Source organism: Crotalus tigris, unplaced genomic scaffold (assembly GCF_016545835.1).
Source record: "Crotalus tigris isolate CLP2741 ecotype Arizona unplaced genomic scaffold, ASM1654583v1 scf7180000024358.1859470, whole genome shotgun sequence".
NCBI lineage: Eukaryota > Metazoa > Chordata > Lepidosauria > Squamata > Viperidae > Crotalus > Crotalus tigris.
Genome location: NW_024100527.1, coordinates 1340313 through 1359746, shown reverse-complemented (window position 1 = coordinate 1359746; position 19434 = coordinate 1340313). Strand labels below are relative to the sequence as shown.

At 36.3% G+C, this 19434-nt stretch overlaps 1 protein-coding gene across 1 annotated transcript; it reads right to left on the bottom strand.

Annotated features, from left to right (window-relative positions):
• Positions 1-63: 63 nt before the first annotated feature.
• ACADM (acyl-CoA dehydrogenase medium chain) lies at positions 64-17205 on the bottom strand. Its single transcript, XM_039327196.1, has 12 exons — positions 17060-17205; positions 11762-11858; positions 10909-11006; positions 10730-10799; positions 9662-9762; positions 9481-9561; positions 8245-8375; positions 7076-7184; positions 6480-6620; positions 6305-6400; positions 4184-4432; positions 64-2854 (listed from the first exon to the last, which is right to left on the bottom strand). Exons 1-12 carry the CDS (start codon positions 17081-17083, stop codon positions 2783-2785), a joined length of 1269 nt encoding a protein of 422 aa, XP_039183130.1. The 5' UTR covers positions 17084-17205; the 3' UTR covers positions 64-2782.
• Between the last annotated feature and the right edge of the window lie 2229 nt (positions 17206-19434).

The following is a 19434-nucleotide window of genomic DNA, read 5'->3' as shown; positions in this document are numbered from 1 at the left end:
TTTGATCTGTTCCCCATAGAAGTCCTACAATTAGAAAAGCAAATTAAACAAAGGAGTCAAAAGCACACTTGTTAATTTATTGAGGAAAATGATCCAAAGATACATATTTCTGTGTGGCACAAGTATATGAATCTCACCCTCATTTGATGGTGAAATTAGTTAGGTGTTTCAATTAACGGGATGATAATCAGGTGTGAATGCGGGAGGTCCTGCCTTAGTTCAAGAACAGATTCAAGTTCTTCATTATCAGTGAGATATTCACAAGGCAGATATATGAAAGTGTGTAACAGCTGGAAAAAAATTCTGAGGATCTTTGAAAACAACTGCTAATAGTCATCAGCCTGGAAAAGGTGACAAAATTATTTTTTGAAGCACTTGGACTCCACTGTATCTTCCTCCTACTCTGGAAAGGGAGAAAAGTATATCATCTGAAAATGACTTGACTCTGTCCCTTATTTTGGCTCCACAACAAGGTCTTCAGTGTTGCTGTCCTCACAACAATAGTTGCTGCTATTGGGGTACGAATGATGGCTTTGTTGGTAGTACAGACATAACCAATAAAAAGAGGGAAGCTGAAGATCTGCATTTAGCCTGGGTGCTTCTCAGATCTGGGTGACAATCTGTGTTGTGTGCTGCATTTTGATCAAAATAATGAGGTATTCCACAAGGTTCATATTCCCCAGACTGAACCCCCACCAACGGAAGGAAAAGCTAAACAAAAGAGGTGTCTGACCCTTTCAGCAACAGTTACTTCTCCAGGTAGACAACCCTATGGCTAAATGCAATAGGTGAGAGGTAGTACTGCACAAAAATTATTCAGACAGGAGGTTTTCTTGCATTTTCCAAAAGAAAACAATGGCAGTCTTCTTCAAAATAACCTTAACCCAGTGATAGATTGCTGTGCTAATGTACTCAATGAACAGTAAGCAGGCAGTTCCAGACTAGAGGTAAAGACGTTATGTGGGTAAATCCTTTCCGTGCTTGTATAGTTCTGCAAGCATAACTTACACATACAAACATTAATCTTTCTGTTATAAATCTAATATTATTTTAGCAGATTTTCCCTGCTATGATGGGGGTTCCTGTCACTTTTGTCAAAAGTAAATGAAGACCCTTAAAGTAGATCTAGAGTAGGCATGTCAAACTGCCAGCCCACGGGTCAGATGCATCATACTGAAACTGCACCCACCCCAGTGCTGGCAATGGGGAAAAAGTCACGATACGTCGCAAGTTTGACATGCCTGATCTAGGGGGTGTGCAAGGTGCGAGAGAAGAAAAAAACATTTCATTAGCAAATAATGTTTTATTGGGGAAATAAAATCAGGAACATGACCTAAAGGTGTTTTTTTTTTTTTAACTTTTCCATTTGGTTTTGCTATTTAAATAAACTCAGACTCTTTGGGGTAAGACAGTTTAACATATTTCAGTGCAGATAAGGATTAATGTGAATCAGCTGTCTCAGTTTCAATACCAAAATAACTATATACATCCATTATAAAAAAAAGTTCCCATTTAAGCATATAGAATTTTGTACTAGTAATTTGAATTACCGCTCATTAGAATATTGCAAATATAATAAAATTATTAGGGGAAAAATTGGATTGCATGGCTGTTTATCATATCTGACCACAAATAGTCCTTACAACAGGAATTGTGACAGGAATTTGCATTCTCAAATGATGCGATGTAAAGGGGTGCTTGAAGAATGCTGCATGGGTCAGGAAAAAGTATGTGAGAGATGCTGTGAGGATTGGTGAGAATGCACAAAGTGCCATGCAGGTCAGTAATGTGTGCGTAGATCTGAAGGCTGAGTGCTAATGCAAAGTGAGTGCATAGAGGCTAGGAGACGGTATGTGATAGGAAACACTTGCCCCAGCAACTTGCAATCTTTTCTCCTAGCTTCCCCACTGGCCTTCTGGGAAAGTTGGCAGGGAAGACTGCAGGTGGCAATCATGTGATTGTGGGATGCATATCAATTAGCTGTTAAGTGTGAATTGGTTGTCAAGCACCCAGATTGTAATCACATGACTACCGGGAACCTGGGATGGCCAGAATTCCAAGAACTGGTTGTAACCACCACTCATTCAGTGCCAGTGTAACTTGGAATTGTTGATTGAATGGTCATAGGTCAAGGAGTACCTATCAAGGAATACCATAACATTTAAGGCACCATTGCCATATATGTCTCTCTTCTTCCTTGACAACATGCTCAAAAATTTATCATAGAGTGTTGAAGTGCATTCCAATCAGTGGAGTTAAGGCATGGGAAAGGAAATTGGGATACTTTTTTGGGGGGGCATCTTTCAGCAAGGAGCTTTCATTAAATTTCATTCTGCTCTGTAAAACAAAAGTAACTCTTCTATATTCTTTATGAATCCAACTGCAGGCAAAATAATTTATCTACAAAACTATTTTAAATCTTGTAATCAATATATAATATGTAGTAATTGTTGCAATGCAAACCTAACAACATCTAATTTACACATGGCTCCCAGGTTTCAATTTTATATTGAATTCTTCATGTCAGGGACCTGTTCAATTACAGAAATCCAAGGCACTTAAATATACTACAGAGATTTCAGACAACAGAGACAAACATGTCATGATAAAGTTGAACAAAAATATAAAATATCTTGAATAGTTCCAGAAATTAAGTGGCTGGCTTTTTCATGTATTAGGTTTTGACAATATTACTATTGATGCCATTTTCGTTCAACATGAAAAGTAAAGCACCAGGAAAAAAAAAAAGCCCAACATTTGTAAATCAAGCTAATGTACATTCTCAAGCTTTAAACCTGCCAATATGTTCACGAACTATAATTATTCTCTGAATTTGAGCTGTTCCTTCATAAATCTGAAAAAAAGAAAATATATGATACACAAAATGTTCATGAAAACAATATAGCTTAAATTATCGTGGGTAATATGTAAAAATATTGTAAATGCATAATTGTGATAATAAAATACAATGATATAACAAAAATATAAACTTAATTGATAATCCAAAGAGCTACTTTTAATTAAACCTGAACTTAGGTCTACTGGGATGTTTGTCTTTTTCTTCTGAATAATACCACGGCACATCACACTCAAAATCTCTACCGTATATAAAACTAATGAAGTTTAATTATACATAGTGTGATGTGAAAATATGTAAGAAGCAGGTATGATGAAATCTGCACCTGTATATTTAAAAACTGAATTGCTGCACATTATAGAAACTAAACAAAACACTGCAACGTCTCAGCAAAGCAAAACACAAGAAGAAACATAGTCACCAAAAAGTGGTGTATTTAAGTCAAAAACAGCAGTGTTCCAACTTGGAAATACATACGGGTAGTCCTTGGTCAACGAATGCCCTTTTTAATGACTGTCTAAAGTTATGATGGCACTTAAAAAGTAATTTTACAATTGGTCCTTGAACTTGCAACTGTCATTGTATCCCCTCACCCCAGTCAATACTTGACTGCTTTGCAACTGGTGCACTTTTTACAATCACTGCAGTGTTTCATAGTTATGCGATCGCTATTTGCGTGCTTCACAACAAGGAGAATCGATGCAGAAGTCGGCAGTAAAACCACAATTCATGATAATGGGATGTGTTGCTTAACAACCACAGTGGTTTACTTTATGACTGCAACGGAATTGATGTCATAAAAGCAACACAGTCATAGAATACTTCACTTAACAGCCATACTGCTTAGTGATGGAGTTGCCAGTCTCAATTGTGGTCATTAGGTGATGGCTACCTATACTACTGAATGAGATAAGATTACTTTCCAGTAACTTTTACGGGACCGGAAGTGAATACAACAAAGGGGACATATTTTCAAACTATGCTCTTTACATTTTTCTCCATGTAAAACGTGTCTTTTCTTTGTTCGGTGCTATGGTAAAATCTGTTGTATTACTAAATCTACAATTAGTTAATAGACAAAAAGAAAAACACTCTGAGTAATTAAAAAGAATATAAAGAGCATATTAAACATTGCATTAAAAGTAATACTACATTCTTTCAGAGGGCAATAGAAGAGCTGCCATGAATCCTGATGATAGAGAGTGCCTACATGCGCACCGGCCAAAAAAGGCACATTTTCTTTAGAATTATATGAATGTAAATTTATCTTAAATATACTAAGGATATTGACAATTGACTAATGATATTGACAATCAGATTACTTACCTGGTATATTTTTGCGTCTCTCATTAGTTTCTCTACTGGATATTCACTATTGAATCCATTTCCTCCGAAAATCTGGACAGCATCAGAAGCTACTTGATTTGCAATGTCTCCAGCATATGCCTTTGCTATAGAGGCAAAATAGGTATTTCTACGACCAGCATCTATCTCCCATGCTGCCCTCTGGTAGGCCAGGCGAGACAGTTCCACTTTCAGTGCCATTTCAGCCAACATGAAGGACACTGCTTGGTGCTGGGATTGTTTGAGGGAGAGGTGAAAGTAAGTGTTGAAAAGTTAATTTCCAGATATGCAATGGTAGTGTGTATTTAAGCAGTATGCAGAATTTAATCTTATTTATTACCGTATATGCCGCCGTACTAGGCGACCCGGCGTATAAGACGACCCCCGTCTTTATAGCCGGGCCGCATTCCTAGAACATCGTCTTATACGCCGGAAACTACCAGTATTTCCGGCGTATAAGACGACTCGGCGTATAAGACGACCCCCGTCTTTGGCGCCGATTTCAGCGCTCGCGGAAGTCGTCTTATACGCCGGCATTTACGGTATATGTCACTCTGTGACTCTGGGCAGTAAATTTCATATGTTCTGGATAAACAGGAAGCTCCTTGCTGATAGAAGAAAATATGTGTAGGTTGATGCTCTCTGAGCTTGGTTGTTTTCTTGCAGATATTTCATTCCCAACTAGGCTAAGCTAGCACTGATGTTACTTAGCTGGGTAATGAAATGTCTGCAAGAAAACAACCAAGCTCAGAGAACATTAAGGGCTCCACAAGAAAGTCCTCAAATGGCTTTTTGTCAAGTATGCCTAAAACGTGTGTTAGTACAGACAGTCCTTGACTTACAACAGTTCATTTACTGACCGAATGGTATTGAAAAAAAGTGACTTATGACTGTTTACAATTGTTATAGTATCCCCACAGTCACATTATCAAAATTCAGATGCTTGGCAACTGACTCCTATTTATGATGGTTGCAGTGTCCCGGGGTCATGCAGTCACCTTTTGTAACCTTCTGACAAGCAAAGTCAATGGGGAAGTTAGATTCATTTAACAACCTTATTACTAGCTTAACAACTGCAATGATTCACTTAACCACTGTGGAAAAAAGGTTATAAATGGGACAAAACTCACTTAACAAATGTTTCTCTTAGCAATAAAATGTTACGCTCCATTGTGGTCATAAGTCAAGGACTACTGTATACAGCGAGCACAAAACAAATATATATGACTCTGTAAAGGGGTAGTAGTCTGTGTCCTTCTGGGATGTTGTATTGCAACTCTCACCATCTTTAATCATTGGCCACAGTTGCTGAAGACCACAATTTACCTACCATCATTTCAGATGGAACATATGATGTAACATACGACAGTATCAACAGTAGGTATACAATACATTGGCCTAGTACAAGGGTAGGCAACCTCGGCTCTTTTATGACTCATGGACTTCAACTCCCAGAATTCCTGAGTCAGCTAAGCTAAGCTGACTCAGCTGAGTCAGCTAAGTCAGCTAAGCTGACTCAGGAATTCTGGGAGTTGAAGTCCATGAGTCATAAAAGAGCCGAGGTTGCCTATCCCTGGCCTAGTATCTTAGGTAACAACTGGAGCCATTTTTAAATTTCTTATGCCAAACAAGAGTCTCTTCATTTACAGTAAGTGGAGTCTGGTAAGATCAACAGAATATTTTGTTATTGTGACTTTAATATGACTTTTGTTTTATTGAAAATTTTCAAATACAGGGCTCTATAAGCATTCTGTGAAAGATTTTTTTTTTTAAAACATACTTCCTACAAATTACGAACATTCAAATATGTGCTTCCATTAGCAGGAACAATTTCACTCTCTACACCAGTATTTCCCAACTTTGGCAATTTTAGCTTCATTTCCTAGACTTCCTAATGCTGGCTGGGGAATTCTGGGAGTTGAAACCTCCATAGCTTAAAGTTGCCAAGGTTGAAAAATATTGCTCTACCTATACTCAAAATCTGCAAGATGATACAGGGTCAGAAACGGGCAAGAAAAAAACGAAAGTCTAATTGAGCTTAAATTTAGTAATGAAGTATTTGATTTCAAACCATATTACATCTGTAGTTGGAATTTCACATACCTCTGCAATGACCTTCCCAAAGGTTTTTCTTTCCATAGCATATTTTGTAGCTTCATCCAAAGCTCTCTGTGCTAATCCAACAGCACCAGCTGCTACCTGTAGATCAGTAATAAATATTACTAAGCAAAAATTCTACAATTAGAATTCATCTTTCAAATGTACTTTGAATACTTACTGGAGGCCTTGTTTTATCAAATGCTCCCATGGCAATTTTAAAGCCAGCTCCTTCACCCATAAGTACATTTTCTTTGGGTATTCTTACATCCTCAAAAACAATCCCTCTCGTATCTGAACAGCGCTGGCCCATGTTAAGCTCCTGAAAAAGAATTTAATTTGATCAATAATTACTATTGATATTATATTTTTAATTCAACAATACTAAAGTAGGTTCATCAGAAAAGTAAGATTAAAACCTGTTCCACCTACAGCGTATTATTTCTTGCACACATATGAAAAATAAATTTAATAAAAAATTTTAGAAATCAGTTTTGGCCTATATTTGGTGGCAATGTCACAAAGCTCAGCAATTTAGAAAAATGATTTATAACAGAATGGAACAAATTCCAAAAGCTTAATGTTCTTTCCAACTATTATTTTTATTACATTTCACTAAACCTTATATTCCCACAAATAATACTCTTTAGCTTTATAAAAGTTAACTACTGCAAGAATACTTTATACTTTTTATTATATATATTTTATAGCCCATGATTTCTTAACTACTAAGAAGAGCCAATACCAAATCTTTAAATTAGCATTAAAATGTTCTACCTTTCTTCCAATCTGTATTCCAGGGCTGTCAGCTTCCACAATAAATCCTGTAAAAGCTTTACTTGCAGGAGCTTTTGGATCAGGATCGGAACGTGCCAATAAAAAATACCTAGTTGGAACATACCCAAACCACAATATTAGCTTTTCAAATTTTCTCCCAGGCTATCAGAAACTATTAACTGTCTCGTAGCTTTCTTATAACATATAAAATACCAATCACACATTTCTCATGAGGAGATAGAACAGTCTTATAGCATAATTCTTTGTTTTTATTTGGACCTTAACATGATTTTGATTCTAAATTTCAATTCACACATAAAACTAGATATATCAATATTATACACTGATTCTGGATGAAAGATTGATTTCACCTCTACAAATTTATCTTCTTTTTTAGATGGACAGATTATATTCAGATTAAATATGGAACTAAAAAGTTCCATTTATTTTATGATTAAATTTTAAATAATAATTATTATTAATAGTATTTTATAAGGGAAATTATTTAGTTTATTTACTGTTATTATGGTTCTTTATAATAATTGTTTTAAAATGGATTTGTTTATAATATTATGCTATTAAGCTTTAAAAGGAGTTAAGGGTTAAGTATGAATTTAGTTATTGTATAATTTGTTAAATTTAATTAGATTTTGTTTAATATGTTTGTAATGATCCTGTACTCGGCTCTGGGAAGTGGGGGGGGGGTAGGGGGTGGATGTGGGTGGGTTTGTGGGTTTAAATTTTTTTTTGTTAATTGTCAATAAAACTTTTTCAATAAAAAAAAAAATTATCTTCTTTTTAGGCCACACTCATTTACTGAATTCTTCTCTTCTTTTTTCCTAAAGAAATTAATGACTTATGATCTAGAATGAGGGAAATGCGGTAGTACTATTGGCCAAATGAATGGGATAAAAATTGGTATCTAATAATACCACACCATTCAGGTTCAAACCTTCTATTGCTTGGTTATAGAATGATACAAGTGTGATATAAGAATGAAAATACTATTCAAAAATTGTTTTTGCACATTTAAATTATGTAAATTATGACCACTACTATACTGAAAATATAAAGATATAGTAGGATCTTCTACACATCTCCTGAAAAAAATGTTAGGGACATATTATACAACTGAGCCTTATTTAAATAGCTTAAATAAATTGCTATACCAATTAGCCTTGCCACCATTGGTGATCCACATTTTTTGTCCATTAATAATATATTCATCTCCTTTCCTTTCAGCTCTTGTCTTTATACCTGCTACATCAGAGCCTGCACCAGGTTCTGTTACACAATATGCCTTAAAAAAGAAAATGCAAAACATCAAATTACAAACTATACAATACTGCACATACTAAAATGTAATGAAATGAAGATTAAATCCAGCCATTCCACGTGAACATGATACAAAATCATCAGTAAGTTAGTTAACTTTCATTATAACTTTTATTGATAAAGAAATGAATAACTTAAAATTATGAAAAGTATGTTGTCTTTTAAATTGTGGAAAACTACTGAGAATATGAAGAGATCTTAATGAAACATCACTGTTTTATTGGTAAGTGTTTATATTGCTTCATTCATCAAAAAGGTAGATACCAATTCATATTTACATTCTTGCAAATATGCAGAACCATCATATGAATTCTATACCCTGAAACCATTAAAACTATATATCAGTGATGGCGAACCTTTTAGAGACCGAGTGCCCAAACTGTAACCCAAAACCCAAAGGGCCAGGGCTGCATCACCATTGTGGTGCCCTCAGGTGGGGCAGGGGGCGTGGCTCACTGGGTGGGTGTGGCTGCAGTGGTCAAAGCAGACTGTGAGCGTGGCCGGGGCCAGTCCCTTACCATCTCCGGGGCATCCCCAGGGGGGCCCAACACCACTTGCTCGCTCACTTCCTACTCTGTCACTTCCAAACGCCACATGCTCGCAACTCTGAACTCTGCTGGGACAATGGTGCGTGTGCCCACAGAGAGAGCTCTGAGTGCCGCCTCTGGCACCTGTGCCATAGGTTCGCCACCACTGCTATATATATAGTTTATATATATAAAACTATACTGAACCAAGATCACAAAGTGCCTATTTTATCACTGACTCATCTAATTTTAGACATTACTGAGCCTAAATGAACAATTGCTGTTTCTACTTTGTGTAAACACAATAGCTGTTCATTTAAGTTGAGTACTCTAGTTATTATAGCAAAATATGACTTCATGCTCACATAAATATTTTTATTACTATTAAATTATGTTGTTAAAGTTCAATGTATTACTCTGTTTATTATATGATAATATAATTAATATATAATAAAATTAATATAATATAATAATATAGATTTGCAGATTTCTATCACAAAGGAAATCAAAATACCACTTTATCAATATTGCAAAAATACTTACACACATTAAGGGCTCTTCAGTCATTCTTCCTAAATATTTTTTTTGCTGTTGCTCATTTCCTGCAATTATGACTGGCATTTGCTGTAACAAAAAAGTTTATTTTTAATACACGGGATGACATAGCTTAATGCCAATGTTAAAATAATGTAAATAATGAGTAAAATTAAAGCAAAACACTTACACCTAGGGAATTTGCCTCAATAGCTGTCTGAACTCCTGTACATCCATAAGCCAATTCTTCAGTAATAAGGCAGGTATCAAAAGTACCAAGGTTAAGACCACCTACAAAAATTGTTTTGGACAACAAATAATTCCACACAAATAAATGTTATGTCACAAAGTTATTTTATGTTCTATTGCACCATCTCCTATTTAGTGATGCAAGCCATTCCAGCAACTTAAACAAAATTGGCTGCTGAGTGAACAAGTGAGAGAGAAAACTGAAAAATTCCTGGTTGCTGCTGGTTAGTCAGATAAAGTTACTCTGTGTTTGATCCATATTTTTCTCCTTTTTTTTTGCCCCCTTGCAGAGTGGGGCAATTGCTTAACCAAGCTATCTTTTCCTGAGCTGCTTTTCCTTGCAGCCCAGAACTTCCCTAAAATGTGTTAACAAGCTCAACTCTGACTTTAATTAGGTGATTAGAACTCTTACTGCTGCCTGAAACTCACTAGACATTAATCAGTTTCACACTGAAGCCTTTTGTTGTCAGGCCATGAAATTTGACCATAAAGGCGTACCTTGAGCAGAAAATGATTTTTATTACTGTTTATGTATTTGCAAACTGTATTTGTAAATGGTCATTAGTCACTAAACAAGGAGCGGCTGCACACTAACTGCACAGATATGCTAATTTGATGTATTCTAAATATTGTCGTCCACACACACACAAGATAAGATTTAATTCTATTTAATTTGGATTTAAAAAAAGATTTATTATATACTATCTTTTAATTGCAAATCTTTCCAGCTTAAATACAGTATCAAGGAATATCATGAATACTTTTCTATAGAAAATCTAGTGAAAATAATTTTAGCAGGAGAGAAACAGTTTGAGCTCAACAGAATATCATTCAGTGAGGTCGATGCACATGTTTACATATCATCTATATATGACTTATTTCTTCAAGATATGTTCTTATCTCATACATTTAAAATCAGATTGGATTGTAATATCCTTAGTGTTGTTATTGCTTGTAAATATATTTCATTGTTTATTTGGTTTTATAGCTTACAAAGTACTTTACTTACCACAACTTTCTGGTATGTGTGAATTCATCAAACCAAGCTCCCATGCCCTTTTAATGATAGGAACAGGATACTAAAAAAGGAAATAGATACGAAAAGCATTATGTATAGAGCCTCTGTTTAGAGAGTCTTATTCATTGAAATTTTAAAGATGGTATTTCCCTACAATTTATTGTATCTACCTCTCCAGTTCTGTCATAGTGAGAAGCAACAGGTATGATTTCTTCTCTAGCAAATTTACGAGCTGTAGCTTGAAATTCTTTCTGTTCATCAGTAAGTTCTAGAAAACAAGATTTCAAGCCCCCAGACATGCATAAAAAATTAGTAGGACATGACATATTTATTTCATTTTTTTAAAAAAAATCCTACCTTTCATGCCTAAGGCAGGACTAGAATTGGGAAAATGTGCAGACTAATCTACATTAAATTCTTTCTTCACTGTCACCCTTAACTATATGCATCTGTATCCCACCTACCAAATATACATTAACTATTTTTCTTCACCCATAATATCGATGCAAAAGTCATGTGCAAAACAGTTACACATATATGGACATATGTGTGCTCCAATGTTAAACTTTAAAGAAACATGTGTTAGGATTTTGCCTCACAAAGCAATTGTCCAAAAACGAAGTATAATTTTGAAAGATTTCAAGTAATTCAGGAAATGTATAATAATCTTTCATTACAAATGGTTCCACTCTATCTAGAAACTGCAAATGCTTAACAAGCTGCAGTAGATAATGCACATTAGGGAGTGCAGGTGAATAAAATGTCCAGAAAGGAATATATTTGATCTTTATGTCTTCACAGTTTATCTTATCTAAATATTCTAATCTTTTCTTCCTAGACTGAGGTATGTTTTGTAAGAAAAACGTGGATGTATCTGAATGTGCCTGCATATGCTCATATACTATACAGCAAATATGCTGACATACCATATAGAAAATAATAACAAATCCATTTAGATTTATAATACTATAATCTGCCATTTCAGGGCCTTTACGAGAAGCATTATGGAGTATTTTTACATACCAAAGCTATAACCAGCAGCAGATTTGCTTTTTGGTGATGTTGCAGCAGCATGACTGGATTGTGCTTTCAAGCCACAAGCAACGATGCTTCGCACAGCCTGAAATTTAATTTAGAAAAAGAACCAAGTGTCACAGAAGCTTTCAATAAATGTTCCAAACTTTATTACCAATGCATAAACATTGCAAGGATGTAGAGCCCAACACATTTTACGAAGTACAATTTTTGCCCAGAGATGGTTAAAAATCTCATGTGTCAATTATTATTAAATTTATAAATAATATAAATATAATCTAAAGTAAAAAAAGAATATAAAAAGTGTTGGAATATTCATGAGCAGGAAGAGTCATGTGGTAACTCAGTCAGCCAATGTGAAGAAAGTGCTACTGAGTCTGTGCAAAAGGAGTTAGGAGCTGGATTTTCAGTCTCAGGTTTGTCTCTGTATCTCTCTGTAAGAAGTCTTCATTGAGTTATGTTGCTGTAAAGAAGAATGTATGGTATTGTAAATATTTTGATATGAATATAAAAAGGTTATTTGAATCAGCTAAATGCAGTCAACTGTGAGAGCTTCTGATTTATTTTTCACCAACAGAGAAATTAAAATTCTCTAACAAAAAGTATTTTGTTTTAATGTTAAAAAGAGTACAAAACATTACTGTTTCGACTACTGTCTAAAAAGATGAAGTATTCATTCTTTAAAATACAGTGGTTTCTTTATCTACAACTTACAGTATAATGACTGTAACAGCAACTATGTAGGCCAAACAGGCAGAAGCTAACAGACAGCATTCCCGAATATCAATTGGCAGTTAGAAGACATGATGCAAAGTCCTTAATCGAAAAATGCCAGGGAATTCTTGGAAACTTGGCATATAAACAAATCAGCCATCAATACAGGTAGTTCTCAGCTTACAACCATTTATTTAGCAATTATTCAAAGTTATGACAATGCTGAAAGAAGTAATTTACGACCAGTCTTTGAACATATGATTATCACGGTGTCCCTGCAATCACATGATCATGATTTGGAGGCTTGGCAACAAAATACAAATGAAATATAAGATATAGGAGCTGTGGTGGCACAGTGGTTAGAATGCAGTATTGCAGGCTGACTCTGCCCACTGCCAGGAGTTCGGTCATGACTGGCTCAAAGTTGACTCTGCCTTCCATCCTTCTGAGGTCGGTAAAATGAGGATCCAGATTGTTGGGGGAAAAATGTTATCTTGTAAACTGCTTACAGCAGGGATATCATGCCAAAACCGCGCCCACCCCATTGCCGGGAATGGAAAAGAGTCGTGATACGTCACGACACGTCACATGACATTGCGAGTTTAACACCCCTGGCTTAGAGAATGCTATAAAGCAGCGTTCCCCAACCTTTCCGGCTCCGTGGACCAGCAGAAACATTGGGGGCAGCAATGGGTGAGGGCAGGGGATGATTGTGCATGTTCACCACTTTCACAAATGCAGCTATGCATGCACATATGTGCACATGCTCAGCCAACACTTCTGTAGTCCTGTTCTGAATGGGCTGCAGCTCAGTACAGGGCCATAAACCGGGGATCGGGGACCATTGCTTTAAAGCAGCAGTTCCCAACCTGGGGTGCTTGCACCCTCTGGGGGTGCGAGACAGTATTTCAGGAGGTGTAAAAATTATAGTGTATATGCATAATTCTTTGCCATTAGTTCGAACTTTTGTAAGGTGTGTGAGAATATATTAGAAACGTTCTAGGGGTGCGGGGTATAGAAAAGGTTGGGAGCCGCTGCTGAAAACCATTATGAAGCAATATGTAAGTGTAAGTGCTATTCGTATACAAATAAACCAAAAGCAAAAATAATAATTTAATGAGCAAAAAATTAAATACATTAAATACATCAACTCACAATAAAGACTGCAAAACGATGCCAGCATTTGAGATGAGCAAGATAATTTGAGGGAAAATAATTATTACCCCTTACATATTAAATATGAAATAATAATTTTATGTATCTGAATTGTTAATAAGGATGAAAGAACTCAACAGAAAGTCAAATGCATTATTTTAGACCAGATATCTTTTCATATCAGCAACCAAAGCCTCATTTTGCATTTTGACAGCTTGGGAGTAATCAATTTCATCCCCTAAGGCTACAAAACTTTTCCCAAAATTGGCCTCGGCTTAATTATTTTTCTATGGATAGACAGCTACGCAGAAATATGCACGCCTGCGTGAATTTCAATTTATATCTTTTTTTTATTAAAAATGTTTTATTTTCCATTTATTCATACAAAATACAATTAAATTCCTAACAATTGATACCGCCTGCCCATTCCTCCCAGGCTGCGTCCACCCTCTCTAATCCTTCCCTACTTCCCTCCTCTTTCTCTCCTCCCCTACTCTCTTCCCCTTCCCTTCTCCTCTAACCATCCTACTTCCTCCCTACTCCTACCTCCCCTGTCATCCCTCTCACACACATGAACGCAGCATAGGGGAAATGCCCAAGCGTTTACCATGACTATATTATCATTACCCACCCACTCACCCACCCACCCTCAACCCTCCCTCCCTCGCTTCCCAGAGCAGAGTACAGGGTTATTAATAAGAAAGTTAACAATAATAAAAGAAAAAAGAAAAAAAGAAAAAAAAATCATACTTAACCTTTAACTCCCCTTAAATTAAGTCATATAAACAAATCTCTACAACAGTTACTATAAAATTTACTCATAAAATAAATGAAACTTTATAGTCCCATATTTTTTCTGAATATAATCTATCCATCTTCTCCATACAATAATATATCTTTCTTGTGTATGATCCTTCAAATAAGCAGAAATTTTTGCCATTTCTGCAAAGTTAGAAACTTTAAATATCCATTCTTCTAAAGTAGGCAACAAATCCTTCTTCCAATACGAGCCTACTAATAACCTTGATGCAGTTAATAAATTCAACATTAAAGTAGTTACTTTGTCATTTAAATCCACAAAGAATAGGAATAACTGAGGGGTGAACTTTATCTTCCTTTTAAAAATCTTTTGAATGTTCCACCAAATCATAATCCAAAAAGCCTTTACCTTTTTACAATTCCACCAAACATGAAAATATGTCGCATCCATATTACCACATCTCCAACATTTGGGTTGTAAATTTGGATACATACAAGATAATTTTTTAGGATCTAAATGCCATCTGTAAAACATTTTATAAAAATTTTCCCTCAAATTTTGAGCTTGTGTAAATCTAACATTTCTAATCCAAATTGTCTCCCATAAGTCCAATGGGATCGGATCCTGGATATTCTGAGCCCATTTAATCATACAGTCTTTAACCAATTCTGTTTCAGAGTCTAATTCTATTAAAGCATTGTAAATTCTTTTTATATGGGCCTGACTCTGATCTTTAATCTGAATAACCAGATTTCCATCTTCTAGTGTTATTCCTTCTTTTTTTATCTACAGTCCACCTGTCCACTATTTGTAAATATTGAAACCATGACTGTAGAATATTTTCTTGACTTAATACATCTAGAGATTTTAAATGCCAATCCGAACCTGACCAAGTTAATAATTGTTTATACAAAATTTTATCAAAGTTCATCCCCTTAGAAATCCCCTCAATTGCATGTCTAGGAATCCCCCAGATAGGTATTTTATAGTTTAACTTATAATAATACTTTTTCCAAACTCGAAGTAAGGCACCCCTCAAAATATGTGATTTGAAAGCCCGGTGAATGAATACATAGAAGCAAAGAGACTGTGAAAAAGAACAAAAATAGGTCTTACGAGAGTTGCAAATGAGTTGCTGGAACCTCTAAAGTACAATATTAACTAGAAAGCAAAAACTTTTTATTAATGCTTGTTACTGGTTACAAAAACCATTTATATTTGTAATTTGACATTTATATAGCAGACCTTTGATATCTTGTTTTGCAAGATTTGGAATGATTTCTTGTGGCACATTTTTTTTTTTAAAAAAAAAACCCAGATTGCTCATAAGTATCACAAGATTCCATTACTAGCACAGTAGTTTGTTTGGACCATTCTACTGTGCCTTATTCCATGTTCCAGTTTTCCTTGTGTAAATAATTATTTTTTCAAATTCACAATAATTGTTTTGTTTTCTAAAGCTTTGCACATGAAGACAAAAATCTAATTTCCTGAGATTTCCTAAGAGAAAATTAAATCATGCAACAGGAATGCTGACAGTATTACACTGATTAAATTATGTTCTACTTTCACAACATTGATATATTGTTCAGAACATTTTAACCTACATTTAACAAGTATAACATCATGCAAAATGATTGATGATTCTTCATATTATATTAGCATCAGTACTGACTACCACAAATCCTAAGAACTTTCAAATTATATATAAGTATTTCAAATAATTTCTACAGAAATATTTTTATATAAGTTTGCAGTTATTTATTTTGAATAATGGTCTCCCTTGTTATAATATATACTTGTCATTTACATTTTTAAACTCCACAAAAAGACTCCCAGATCCTGTGACCACCTGAATGAAATAAAATAATGCAGCATTGCTGCTATGCACAAGAAAAACTTTGTACAACATACAACCAATGCCAATTGACAAAAATTAGCTTTTAAAATAAAATCTTAAAATTTTAAGATTTAATTTTACCCGGAACCAGGTAATTTTTCGATGTAGAAATATAGTTTTAGATAAAAGCTTTGCTTAGATAAAGTAAGACATCTTTACAATTCAGAAACTAAGATAGTTTCTGACGTGGATTAATTTCACATATACTAGGAAGTAACAGAAGCGATGGCAAGTTGGCGATGGCAAACAGTACTATTATTTTTGCTGTGCCAACAGACTTGGCCTATCTGCTTCGAGAAGTCCATCCCAGATGTTCAGGTTTAAAAGGGGGCGGGGGGGGGGAAGAAGCAAAAAAAACGGTAGTGTTTTTGGAAACGCTTTACCCGAGTGGACAGAACGGGGGCGACAGATAGGCGACCTTTGACATACTTGGCTACGATATCCCGTAATTTTGCAAAAAACAAAGCAAAACAAAAAAATCCCCGATCTTTCCTCCCGCAATTTATGATTGTCATTTTGCGGGCTGCAGTCGAGATCCTTCCTTTGGCGACTCTCCTCTTCAATCCCTGAACTTTTCCTCTGGCAGAGACAACCCAAGCCTGTTCCACCCCAGCATTAATCCAGGCGGCTGTCCCCAAATCCTGCAAACGGAGGGACCCTCCAGCAAAGCAGGGGCGTGCCAGAAAGGCCGGCCGAAGTCCCCCCCCCCGATGGCTTCCGCGGCCCCCGTTCCCGCCTTGGCCAGCTTTCTTCTCACCCGAGAGGCTCTCAATGCAGCCATGACAAAGCCTTTCCTGTTCTCTTCCTCAGCGAACGCGACGGGCCGTGACTGAAATTCGCACGGATGAAACGCCAAAGCCTAGGCCCGCCTCCAGCGGGGGGCGGGAGAGGGGCGGGTGAAGTTGGCATTTCCGACACCTCGGACGCTGAAGCGAAGGAGTAGGAAGGTTTGGTGGGACGGGCGGGGCAATGCTATTGAATTGCTTGCCGTGTTGATGAACTGCGAGGGAGTCGGCCTCGTTTTTAGCGCCGCGGGATGTGCGGATCCAAGCGTGAGGGGTTAGTTTGTGGTTCGGTGCGCTGGGCAGACCGAATGATTAAAGCACAACGAAGCTTTAATCTAGGAACCCGGCTTAGTCTGGTTTTTAGTTTCACGGCAACACCGGGATGCATTCGAACGGCGATCGGAAGGAAGGAAGGAAGGATTTGATGCATTAGGAGTGTGAAGTTCTTTCATCTGGACTGACTACATTTTATGCCAATCCGCGATCATTTGTTTTAAATGGATTCCCATCGCTGCAGTTTTGCTGAAGCAGCCCAAAGGCTTCCTTCTGCCACCGGGCTAAGGTACAGTAAACATGTAGTTTGGGTTGGGATTTATTTTGGGAACCTAGTCAATAAATTGGGTCTTAGGCCGCAAAGAATTGAACCTAGTTAGTTGGTTCTTACTCAATAAACCATGTTGGAATCTTGTACCTAAAAGTGGAAGACAGACACTTACTATTTTATTTATTTAATTTAAATAGCTGCCCATGGCACTTGCATGTGACTCTTTCATGGCATACGCGACTAAAAAGCATAAAATGATCAGTGTACTTTTCCATTAAACAGTAAACCACAATTACAAAAGAAAAGAGTGCAACCTTATACCAGCCATTTAAAGGGCTTCATGCTTCCATGGGATGCCCAGGCCTAATAGCAAAGCCATGTTTTGAAGGCCTTCCCAAAGACCAAAAAGATTTGGGCCAACCTCAGGGATGTGTGTGAGTGTGTCCTAAGGAGCAAGGCCATGGCAGAAAAAACTCTCAACTTGGGCATGAAGCTCCTTTGCTGATGCGATCTGACATATACCTCTCCTGCAGGATCTGATGGGATGGGTGAATGTAGCTGGGGCAAGGAGATCCTTCAAATGTAACAAATATAACAAGTATTTATCAATTATGGGCAGCTCCGTGCAGATGCTAAAATGGTACATCTCAAAGTAGATATAATCCACATAGATTTTGTCATAATACCAGTGTTTGTACAACATGTTTACAAATGCTTCATGATTTATTGTTCTCTGTATTGTGGATTTCTGGGAACAGAGGCACTCTGTTTCTGTCTTGACATACTGAACCATAAGAGTTACTACAGGTAGCCATCAGATTACATCTACTCATTAAGAGTTACAGCAACACTGAAAAAAATGGACATATGACCAATCCTCAAAGCTCCAGCCACAGTACCCATGTAGTCATGTGACACAATTTGATGCAGGGAACTATGATTATGATTGTCATATGCAACTTTCCCTTCCTGCTTCTACAAGCAAAGTCAAAGTCCTGTATGGCATTGTGCTCCCAACTCTATGGCCTTCTCACATATGTTGGAATGGCCAACCACCATTGTAAGCCATGATGTAACAATACATGTGGTAACAAAAGTCTATTATTTTGTCGCGGGCTACCATATTTGAACTGGAGAAATCTTAACCACCACTATATGGAAGGAAAGCCTTATCATCTAGTCAAGATTTACATAAGCCAGATATGGTAGCTCTAATTTTGTTAACTTTAGCAATGCTAAGGACATACATTATTTTCAGGATTTGGGCTTCCAGATCCTTTATGAATATAGCAGTGCTCAGGGGACTGAAAAGATCATATAAATTCTGAACAGTGCTAAAAAAATATATTCAAAATACTGCTTCAAATGCTGGTAAGGTGATGCTTAAAATTTTGTTAGTCCAGACTTCAGCAGCACTTGAAATGAAAACCACCAGATGTATAAGCTGAATTCCAAAGTGGCAAGGTCATCTAATATCACATTGCTACTATCCAGTGGATAATGGAAAAAGCAAATTCCAAAACGATGGCTATTTTTTGTTACATTGATTATAAAACTGCTTTTGATTTTGTACACTACAATTAATTATGAATAGGTTTTAAAACATGGTTACACTCTTGTCTGCCTATTCAAGAATTTTTGGGATGACTAGGAAGCAAAAGTTAGAGTAGAATATGGGAAAACTAAATGCTTCATAATTGGGTGAGCCAAATTGTAAACTGTTATTTATTTATTTAACTTAAATGGAGAACATATCTCAAGAAATGTTAGATTAGATCAGAAAAGACAGAAATTGGTATTCAA